At 39.6% G+C, this 12253-nt stretch overlaps 1 protein-coding gene across 2 annotated transcripts in view; it reads right to left on the bottom strand.

The window, feature by feature from the left end:
• Positions 1-12253, bottom strand: part of TTC29 (tetratricopeptide repeat domain 29) — a 256862-nt gene that overhangs the window by 157455 nt on the left and 87154 nt on the right. For both annotated transcript variants that reach the window (XM_043487622.1, XM_043487701.1), the window contains exon 8: positions 12156-12241. In XM_043487622.1, coding sequence (XP_043343557.1) covers positions 12156-12241 — 86 coding nt within the window. The remainder of the gene's footprint in view (positions 1-12155; positions 12242-12253) is intronic.

Genomic DNA, 12253 nt, shown 5'->3' with positions numbered 1-12253 from the left:
TACAGAGAAGGCAGTGGCACCCCACTCTAATACTCTTGCCTGGAAAATCCCATGGACAGAGGAGCCTGGTAGGCTGCAGTCCATGGGGTGGTGAAGAGTTGGACATGACTGAGCGACTTCACTTTCACTTTTCACTTTCATGCATTGGAGAAGGAAATGGCAACCCACTCCGTGTTCTTGCCTGGAGAATCCCAGGGACGGGGGAGCCTGGTGGGCTGCCGTCTATGGGGTCGCATAGAGTCGGCCATGACTGAAGCGACTTAGCAGCAGCAGCAGAGCTGCCCATTTCTTTTTTTTAGATAAATAAGACATTTTACTTCTAAATAATCAGATAATCTTTTTCACCTACACAACAGGTCTTAGGTGACATCATTGGCCATTGATTTAGATATTCATCCTTAAATAGTATCCTTTATGTGGAGACCATGTGACAGAAATCTCTCTTTTCTGAGGAGGAGCCAAGATGGCGGAGGAGTAGGACGGGGAGACCACTTTCTCTCCTACAAATTCATCAAAAGAATAACTGAAAGCAGAGCAAACCTCACAAAACAACTTCTGATCGCTAGCTGAGGTCATCAGGCGCCCAGAAAAGCAGACCATTGTCTTCGAAAGGAGGTAGGGCAAAATATAAAAGATAAAAAGTGAGACAAAAGAGCTAAGGACGGAGACCCGTCCCGGGAAGGGAGTCTTAGGCGGCCTTGCTTGGGCTAGGGTCCGGGCCTGAGTGCCCTGAGGACAATCGGAGGGAGCTTCTGTGAGGTGCCAACTTGAACTGTGGGAGACCAAAAGAGAGAAAATTAACCGGCCGGAACACACTGCCGGCCGTTCGCAGAACAAAGGGACGGAGAAAGCCCCAAGAAGAGGTCGCAGGCTGCGGACCCGCCCAGCCCCGCCGGAGGCAGGAGGCAGAGGGGAGGGGAAGGTCGCGGTGAGACACAAGGCGCAGGCACCCGACCGGCGCGGGCGGGGACTGGGGCTGGGGACGCAGAGGGCGGAAGGCGCGCGCACCCGACTGGCGCCAGCGGAAACTGAGATTGGGTCCGCGGAAGGGAGTGAGTGCGCCACACCTGGGGATAGTGCGCCCATCAAGCCCCTCGCTGCCTGGACTGCTCTGACGGGGAAGGCACAGAGAGCAGGCACAGCTTTTCCTTCCGCGCTTTTGTGTAACACCCGAGGGCTGGAACCTAGCGCAGCGCGGGGCGCGCTCCATATAGAACAGCCGGGAGCCTGAGCAGCGCAGACGGAGAAAGCAGCGTCAGCCCCTCCCGGCAGCGCCAGCCCGCCCCCGCAGGGCCAGCCCCTCCCCGCAGCGTCAGCCCCGCCCCGCAGCGCCAGCCCATCCCCGCAGCGTCAGCCCCTCCCAGCAGCGCAAGGGAACTAGCTAACTGAATAAGAGTCCACCTCCGCCCGCCTGTGTCAGGGCAGAAATGAGGCTCTGAAAAGACCGGCAAACAGAAGCCAAATAAACAAAGGGAACCGCTTCAGAAGGGACTGGTGCAACAGATTAAAATCCCTGTAGAAAACACCGACTTCACGGAAGGGCCCTGTAGATATCGAGAAGTGTAAGCTGGAACGAGGAGCTATCTGAAACTGAGCCGAACCCACACTGACCGCAACAGCTCCAGAGAAACTCCTAGATATATTTTTACTTTTTTTTTTCTAAGTAAGGAAAAAAAAAAAAAAAATTTTTTTCTTTTTATATTTTTTCTTTTTTATTTTTTCTCTTTTATTTTCCTTTAAAATTCCCTATTACTCCCCCATTACTCCTTAACTTTCATTTTCATAGATTTTTACGATTTTTTTAATTAGGGGGAAAAAAATTTTTTTTTTCTTTCTTTCTTTTTTTTTCTTTTTTCTTCTTTTTTTTCCTTTCCGTTTTCTCTTTTATTTTCTATTTTTCTTTTTCTCTTATTTCTTTTAAAGTCCTCTAGTACTCCTCTACTACTCTTCATTTTCATTTTCACTACACTATAACCTTACCAAAAAAAAAAAAAAGAGAAGCCCTATCTTTAAACCGAAGATTATTCTCTCCCAATCTTGACTCTCTGTTTTCTACCTCAGAACACCTCTATTTCCTCCTTTCCCCTTCTCTTCCCAATCCAATTCTGTGAATCCTTGTAGGTGTCTGAGATACGGAGAACACTCTGGGAACAGACAGCTGCGTAGATCTGTCTCTCTCCTCTTGAGTCCCCCTTTTTCTCCTCCTGCTCATCTCTATCTCCCTCCTCCCTTTTCTCCTGTTCATGTAACTCTGTGAACCTCTCTGGGTGTCCCTAACAGGGGAGAATCTTTTCGCCATTAACCTAGAAGTTTTATTATCAGTGCTGTATAGTTGGAGAAGTCCTGAGACTACAGGAAGAATAAAACTGAAATCCAGAGGCAGGAAACTTAAGCCCCAAACCTGAGAACACCAGAAAACTCCTGACTACATGGAACTTTAAGCAATAAGTGACCGTCCAAAAGCCTCCATACCTACACTGAAACCAACCACCACCCAAGAGCCAGTAAGTTTTAGAGCAAGACATACCACGCAAATTCTCCAGCAACACAGGAACATAGCCCCGAATGTCAACATACAGGCTGCCCAAGGTGACACCTAACACATAGACCCATCTCAAAACTCATTACTGGGCACTCCATTGCTCTCCAAAAAGAAGAAATCAAGTTCCACGCACCAGTACACTGACGCAAGCTTCCCTAACCGGGAAACCTTGACAAGCCAATCGTCTAACCCCACCCACTGGGTAAATCCTCCACAATAAAAAGGAACCACAGACCACCAGAATACAGAAAGTCCACTCCAGACACAGCAATCTAAACAAGATGAAAAGGCAAAGAAATACCCAACAGGTAAAGGAACATGAAAAATGCCCACCAAGTCAAACAAAAGAGGAGGAGATAGGGAATCTACCTGAAAAAGAATTTAGAATAATGATAATAAAAATGATCCAAAATCTTGAAAACAAAATGGAGTTACAGATAAATAGCCTGGAGACAAAGATTGAAAAGATACAAGAATTGTTTAATAAAGACCTAGAAGAAATAAAAAAGAGTCAATTAAAAATGAACAATGCAATGAATGAGATCAAAAACACTTTGGAGGGAACCAAGAGTAGAATAACGGAGGCAGAAGATAGGATAAGTGAGGTAGAAGATAAAATGGTGGAAATAAATGAAGCAGAGAGGAAAAAAGAAAAAAGGATCAAAAGAAATGAGGACAACCTCAGGGACCTCTGGGACACTGTGAAACGCCCCAACATTCGAATCATAGGAGTTCCAGAAGAAGAACACAAAAAGAAAGGCCATGAGAAAATACTCGAGGAGATAATAGCTGAAAACTTCCCTAAAATGGGGAAGGAAATAGCCACCAAGTCCAAGAAACCAGAGAGTCCCAAACAGGATAAACCCAAGGCGAAACACCCCAAGACACATATTAATCAAACTAACAAAGATCAAACACAAAGAACAAATATTAAAAGCAGCAAGGGAAAAACAACAAATAACACACAAAGGGATTCCCATAAGGATAACAGCTGACCTATCAATAGAAACCCTCCAGGCCAGAAGGGAATGGCAGGACGTCCTGAAAGTAATGAAAGAGAATAACCTACAACCTAGATTACTGTATCCAGCAAGGATCTCATTCAGATATGAAGGAGAACTCAAAAGCTTTACAGATAAGCAAAAGCTGAGAGAATTCAGCACCACCAAACCAGCTCTTCAACAAATGCTAAAGGATCTTCTCTAGACAGGAAATGCAGAAAGGTTGTATAAACGTGAACCCAAAACAACAAAGTAAATGGCAACGGGACCACACCTAACAATAATTACCCTAAATGTAAATGGGTTGAATGCCCCAACCAAAAGACAAAGATTGGCTGAATGGATACAAAAACAAGACCCCCATATATGCTGTCTACAAGAGACCCACCTCAAAACAAGAGACACATACAGACTAAAAGTGAAGGGCTGGAAAAAAATATTTCATGCAAATGGAGACCAAAAGAAAGCAGGAGTTGCAATACTCATATCAGATAAAATAGACTTTCAAATAAAAGCTGTGAAAAGAGACAAAGAAGGACACTACATAATGATCAAAGGATCAATCCAAGAAGAAGATATAACAATTATAAATATATATGCACCCAACATAGGAGCACCGCAATATGTACGGCAAACACTAACGAGTATGAAAGAGAAATTAATAGTACACACAATAATAGTGGGAGACTTTAATACCCCCACTCACAACTATGGATAGATCAACTAAACAGAAAATAACAAGGGAAACACAACTTTAAATGACACAATGGACCAAGCTAGACCTAATTGATATCTATAGGACATTTCACCCCAAAACAATCAACTTCACCCTTTTCTCAAGTGCACACGGAACCTTCTCCAGAATAGATCACATCCTGGGCCATAAATCTGGTCTTGGAAAATTCAAAAAAATTGAAATCATTCCAGTCATCTTTTCTGACCACAGTGCAGTAAGATTAGATCTCAATTACAGGAAAAAAATTGTTAAAAATTCAAACATATGGAGGCTAAATAACACGCTTCTGAATAACCAACAAATCATAGAAGAAATCAAAAAGAAATCAAAATATGTATAGAAATGAATGAAAATGAAAACACAACAACCCAAAACCTATGGGACACTGTAAAAGCAGTGCTAAGGGGAAGGTTCATAGCATTACAGGCTTACCTCAAGAAACAAGAAAAAAGTCAAATAAATAACCTAACTCTATACCTAAAGCAACTAGAAAAGGAAGAAATGAGAACCCCAGGGTCAGTAGAAGGAAAGAAATCTTAAAAATTAGGGCAGAAATAAATGCAAAAGAAACTAAAGAGACCATAGCAAAAATCAACAAAAAGCTAAAAGCTGGTTTTTTGAAAAAATAAACAAAATTGACAAACCATTAGCAAGACTCATTAAGAAACAAAGAGAGAAGAACCAAATTAACAAATTAGAAATGAAAATGGAGAGATCACAACAGACAACACTGAAATACAAAGGATCATAAGAGACTACTACCAGCAGCTCTATGCCAATAAAATGGACAACTTGGATGAAATGGACAAATTCTTAGAAAAGTATAACTTTCCAAAACTGAACCAGGAAGAAATAGAAGATCTTAACAGACCCATCACAAGCAAGGAAATCGAAACTGTAATCAAAAATCTTCCAGCAAACAAAAGCCAGGACCAGATGGCTTCACAGCTGAATTCTACCAAAAATTTAGAGAAGAGCTAACACCTATCTTACTCAAACTCTTCCAGAAAATTGCAGAAGAAGGTAAACTTCCAAACTCATTCTATGAGGCCACCATCACCCTAATTCCAAATCCAGACAAAGATGCCACAAAAAAAGAAAACTACAAGCCAATATCACTGATGAACATAGATGCAAAAATCCTTAACAAAATTCTAGCAAACAGAATCCAACAACATATTAAAAAAATCATACACCATGACCAAGTGGGCTTTATCCCAGGAATGCAAGGATTCTTTAATATCCGCAAATCAATCAATGTAATACACCACATTAACAAATTGAAGATAAAAACCATATGATTATCTCAATAGGATGGCAGAGAAAGCCTTGACCAAAATCAACACTCATTTGAGATTAAAACTCTCCAAAAAGCAGGAATATAGACAGGATACATACTCAAACAATAATAAAAGCTATATATGACAAACCCACCAGCAAGCATCACCCCTCAATGGTGAAAAATGAAAGCAGTTCCCCTGAAATCAGGGAACAAGACAAGGGTGACCCACTCATCACCACTACCTGGTTCAACATAGTGTTGGAAGTTTTGGCCACAGCAATCAGAGGCAGAAAAAGAAGTAAAAGGGATCCAGAAGAAAAGAAGAGTTGAACTCTCACTGATTTGCAGATGACATGATCGCTCTATATAGAAAAAACCCTAAAGACTCCAGAAAATTACTAGAGCTGATCAAGGAATATAGTAAAGTTGCAGGATATAAAATTAACACACAGAAATCCCCTGCATTCCTATACACTAACCATGAGAAAACAGAAAGAGAAATTAAGGAAACAATACCATTCACCATTGCAACAAAAAGAATAAAATACTTAGGAGTATATCTACCTAAGAAACAAAAGACCTATACATAGAAAACTATAAAACACTGATGAAAGAAATCAAAGAGGACACAAACAGATGGAGAAACATACCGTGTTCATGGATTGGAAGAAATCAATATTGTCAAAATGGCTGTTCTACCCAAAGCAATCTATAGATTCAATGCAATCCCTATCAAGCTACCAACGGTATTTTTTCACAGACTAGAAAACAAAAAATTTCACAATTTGTATGGAAATACAAAAAAACCTCGAATAGCCAAAGCAATCTTGAGAAAGAAGAATGGAACTGGAGGAATCAACTGCCTGACTTCAGGCTCTACTACAAAGCCACAGTCATCAAGACAGTATGGTACTGGCACAAAGACAGAAATATAGATCAATGGAACAAAATAGAAAGCCCAGAGATAAATCCACGCACCTATGGACACCTTATCTTCGACAAAGGAGGCAAGGATATACAATGGAAAAAAGACAACCTCTTTAACAAGTGGTGCTGGGAAAACTGGTCACCACTTGTAAAAGAATGAAACTAGAACACTTTCTAACACCATACACAAAAATAAACTCAAAATGGATTAAAGATCTAAATGTAAGACCAGAAACTATAAAACTCCTAGAGGAGAACATGGGAAAAACACTCTCCGACATAAATCTCAGCAGGATCCTCTATGACCCACCTCCCAGAATATTGGAAATAAAAGCAAAACTAAACAAATGGGACCTAATGAAACTTAAAAGCTTTTGCACTACAAAGGAAACTATAAGTAAGGTGAAAAGACAGCCCTCAGATTGGGAGAAAATAATAGCAAATGAAGAAACAGACAAAGGATTAATCTCAAAAATATACAAGCAACTCCTGTAGCTCAATTCCAGAAAAATAAATGACCCAATCAAAAAATGGGCCAAAGAACTAAACAGACATTTCTCCAAAGAAGACATACAGATGGCTAACAAACACATGAAAATATGCTCAACATACTGCTATATCAGAGACAATGCAAATAAAACCAAAAACAACTGAGGTACCATTACCATGCCAGTCAGAATGGCTGCTATCCAAAAGTCTATCAAGCATACAATGCTGGAGAGGGTGTGGAGAAAAGCGGGAACCCTCTAACACTGTTGGTGGGAATCGGCAAACTAGTACATGCCACTATGGAAAACAGTGTGGAGGTTTCTTAAAAAATGGAAATAGAACTGCCATATGACCCAGAAATCCCACTTCTGGGCACACATATGGAGGAATACAGATCTGAAAGAGACACATGTACCCCAATGTTCTTCGCAGCACTGTTTATAATAGCCAGGACATGGAAGCAACCTAGATGCCCATCAGCAGGTGAATGGATAAGGAAGCTGTGGTACATATACACCATGGAATATTACTCAGCCATTAAAAAGAATTCATTTGAATCAGTTCTAATGAGATGGATGAAACTGGAGCCCCTTATACAGAGTGAAGTAAGCCAGAAAGATAAAGAACATTACAGCATACTAACACATATATATGGAATTTAGAAAGATGGTAATGATAACTCTGTATGCAAAACAGAAAAAGAGACACAGATGTACAGAACAGACTTTTGGACTCTGTGGGAGAAGGTGAGGGTGGGATATTTCAAGAGAACAGCATATATATTATCTATAGTGAAACAGATCACCAGCCCAGGTGGGATGCATGAGACAAGTGCTCGGGCCTGGTGCACTGGGAAGACCCAGAGGAATTTGGTGGAGAGGGAGGTGGGAGGGGGGATCGGGATGGGGAATACATGTAACTCCATGGCTGATTCATGTCAATGTATGACAAAACCCACTGCAATATTGTGAAGTAATTAGCCTCCAACTAATAAAAATAAATGAAAAAATAAAAAATAAAAAAATTTTACAAAAAGAAATGTGAAATCTTAGGACTTCATAAGATACATTTATTTTCTAATATTAAGAATTTACTCTACTTGGAAATTTTCAGGTGGAAATTGACAATGGTCGAAGGGAATTACTACTTCTTTCCTCAGCACCTGATGTACATGGGTAGCTTTCTTCTCTTTAAAATGTCAGGGTCTCTGTGACCTTCTGCACAGGTTTATTATAGGAATCATCGCTTCTCTTCACCAAATGGACTTTCCCCATTAGCAGGTACTTCAGCTCTAAGAAAATCCATTATTTGTTTTTAGTTTAGTGCTAGTTCATAATTCAATAAAGAATGCTTTGTCAGCAAGGATTGGATGGCCAAATCTCACTCATATACTTGTCAACATATTCTTCTATTAAATGTATTTCTGCTGCTGCTGCTAAGTCACCTCAGTCGTGTCTGACTCTGTATGACCCCACAGACGGCAGCCCACCAGGTTCCTCCGTCCCTGGGATTCTCCAGGCAAGAAAACTGGAGTGGGTTGCCATTTCCTTCTCCAATGCATGCATGCATGCTAAGTTGCTTCAGTCATGTCTGACTCTGTGCGACCCTATGGACAGCAGCCCTTCAGGTTCCTCCATCCACAGGATTCTCTAGGCAAGAATACTGGAGTGGGTTGCCATTTCCTTCTCCAATTACATGTATTAATCATTAACTAATAAATTAAAGTCTTTAAATCAAGATCAAAATTAGCAAAATTTCAGAGTCCCTTCTGTTTCTCTTCATGAGAACCATTAATTAGGGATATTTATGTGTGACACATTACACATTTTTCTATGTCAAGATTCTTTGAGAAAAAAATCACATAAAAATCCTTAAACAGATGGACAACATTTTGGAAAGGAGAAGAAATTTCTGAGAGATAGTAGTTGAATATAGGGGCAAGATACTGAAAATCTGAAAATATTCTAACATAAATTTAAAATACGAGTGAGAGAATAAAAAGAGTGTATGGAGTTGATGATAAGAACTAATGATAGATTGAATATAAGAAGGCAAAGGCCAAAACTAACAGAGCACTTTGTCAGCGTGAGGATGATCAGATCCAGTGCCTAGCATGATGTCTGTCACAAGGTGCTCAATAAACAACTGTGAGTGAATTAAGGAGATCATGTCATCAGCCTCATCAAAGTCATCAAATATTCCACATTGCTTAAAAAATGAGCTTCACATTCCCCAGTAAAGCATTTAAGACTCTCCAATCCCCCAACAGATTAAAAAATATGATCTTGGAATTAGAATAAATTTCTAATTCTTAAAAAAACTGTATTTGGAATGAGTAGTCTTTCTAAGAATGTCCAGAAATCATACAAGAAGAAATTGACAAATTTGACCACATACATATCTAAACGCTCAGGATGGAAGAATTTCATAAGGTAAAAAAGCAATGGCCTGTACTTATGGCTGATTTACCTTGTTGTATGGCAGAAACTAATACAACATTGTAAAGAAATTGTCCTCCAATTAATAAAAAAAAAATACCTTAAATAATGGCCTGGAAAGACATTCACAACACATATTAACTATATGTCTAAATTCTTAAAATACAAATAGCTCCTGAGAAAGCAGGCACTTTCACTTATTGTTATTGTTATATGACTATAAATTTGTGAAGTGTCTTTGAAGTGAAGATCAGAAATAAAAAATTTATTTTTAAATTCACCTTCTCTCTAATTCAGCATTTCCATCTGTAGCAATTTACTCTGTAGATCATCTCTCACTTCAGCACAAAGCTGTTCACTGCTATACGCTGTGATAAAAACTGATTGGTAGGAATGCAAACTGGTACAGCTGCTATAGAGAACAGTGTGGAGATTCCTTAAAAAACTGGAAATAGAACTGTCATATGACCCAGCAATTCCAGTGCTGGGCATACACACCGAGGAAACCAGAATTGAAAGAGACACGTGTACCTCAGTGTTCACTGCAGCACTGTTCACAACAGCCAGGACATGGAAGCAACCTAGATGCCCATCGACAGACAAATGGATAAGGAAGTTGTGTACATATACACAATGAAATGTTATTTAGCTATAAAAAGAACACATTTGAGTCAGTTTTAACGAGACGGATGAAACTGGAGCCCATTATACAGTGAAGTTAAGTCAGAAAGAGAAACACCAATACAATATATTAAAGCATATATATGGCATTTAGAAAGATGGTAACGATGACCCTATATGCAAGGCAGCAAAAGAGACACAGATGTAAAGAACAGACTTTTGGACTCTGAGGGAGAAGGCGAGGGTGAGATGATATGAGAGAATAGCATTGAAACATGTGTATTACCATATGTAAAACAGATGACCGGCACAAGTTCAAGGCATGAAGCAGGGCACTCAAAGCCGGTAGGTGCTCTGGGCCACCCCAGAGGGATAGGGTGGGGAGGGAGGCAGGAGAGAGTTCAGGATGGGAGGACACATGTGCACCTGTGACTGATTCATGTCGATGTATGGCAAAAACCACTACAATATTGTAAAGTAATTAAAATAAATTAATTAATTTTAAAAAAAGAAAAAAAAACTTATTGGAGATAACCTAAATGCCCAACAGGAGATGGTTAAATCCCTTAGAGTATAGCTATACCACGGGACACCGTGAGTCCTTTTTAAAATGAGACCTGTCTAGATATGCATTAGTATGGAGGCAGTTAATTCAGGAGGCAGAATGGTGTGTATAAAAACTTACTATTTTGTAAACAACAAAATGGACACACATATACATGTACTTATATGCCAGGCATATACATGAAAATTTTTGGCAGGATAAACCAGAAACTTGTAACTATAATTGCCCTTGAGAAAACTGTGAGACTGAGTATAGGGCTAGAAGGAAGATTTATTTTCACTGTAAACACTATGGCATTGTTTGAATTTATTTTGCCATGCACTTGCCATGTGATGAGGTGGGGGGAGTTTCTTTAAGCTAGTTTTCACTTAATTTTCCAGCTTGATCTCCTCCTGTATCCTACCTTGCACATAACAATTCAATGCTTCTCAAGCTTTCTCAAACGTTCATATTGAGTGTATGTGAATGAGTGTGTGTCTAATACTCCATTATCCATGACTCTCACACTTTCTGCCTGTAAATATCCTACCCCTTCAAAGTTCTTCTGTGCAACCCTCTTAATTTTCAGTATTGAACTAAATACATACTTTTCTCTGAATTCAGAAACCCCCTGTCCATCCTGCTGTGAATTATAGTTGTTTACAAGTTGGTCACCCTAATTAAATTAGCTCCTAAAGGGAAATATGCATCTTGTTGGCTTCTGTGCTCCTGAAAGTATCTGGAACACAACAGCCTTGCTGAATGCAAGTCATTAACTAAAAAATATTAAGCGGAAGAGTCAACTAGGAAAAGCCAAGTTTCCTATGATGACCCAATTTTAAGGACAATAAAGAATGCATCTAGCCCAATTATAGGAATGCTACATAGCATGAATAACTAAAAGAGCCAGTAAGAGCTCCTTAAAGCTGAAAATAAAGCCAATACTCCATTATTACCTGAGATGTAAACAAGATTAAATATGAAGCTACACTTGAAATGTATAAGAGGTAAGAGAAGAATGGGAGAAAAATTATTTCTGTTCTAGAAAAGATAGCTCTTGACATTTTTTTGTGTGTCAAACACACCAAGCCTGATCATAAAATAGGCAAACAGTGATTTGTATCATGAAACAGGCTACCTCTCAGATTGGGACTAGCTATGCCTTCCCCATTTTTTGCCCTCTCCCCGAACTCCCACAAATGAAAAGTCCACAACAATGGAATTCAATCTGTTGCTTATTAACCACAGTCTTTTCTAAGAAAAATGTCCCAAATCACATCATAAGTTTACTATAATTTTTTTTACTGTATACTTTTTGCTGCAATTTAAATCCATTTCCTCTTGTCCTTGGTGCTATGGGAGTGGAGGGTCCCACTATTTGATATATTTAACTTCATCAGTAAAACCAATTTCTAATGCTTCTAGGACATTGCCATTCTGCTTTAGTCTCCATAAACAGGTACACTGACATCAGGCCCATCCCATTCCTGTTGGCCTTACAACAACATACAATAAAACAAATACAATAAAATAGAAATTAAAAGTGGCAGTGATGAAAAGTCTCCTTGGACTTACTGCTAATGCTGTCTCATACTCTCCAGCAGCCAAGTGCGCTAAGCCCAAGTAATAGGAAGCCTCTCCTTCCATCTTTCTGTCATTTCCTAAAACAAAAA

Source organism: Cervus canadensis, chromosome 1 (assembly GCF_019320065.1).
Source record: "Cervus canadensis isolate Bull #8, Minnesota chromosome 1, ASM1932006v1, whole genome shotgun sequence".
NCBI lineage: Eukaryota > Metazoa > Chordata > Mammalia > Artiodactyla > Cervidae > Cervus > Cervus canadensis.
Note: the sequence above shows the minus strand (reverse complement) of the source record. Positions and strands in the feature narration are given on the sequence as shown.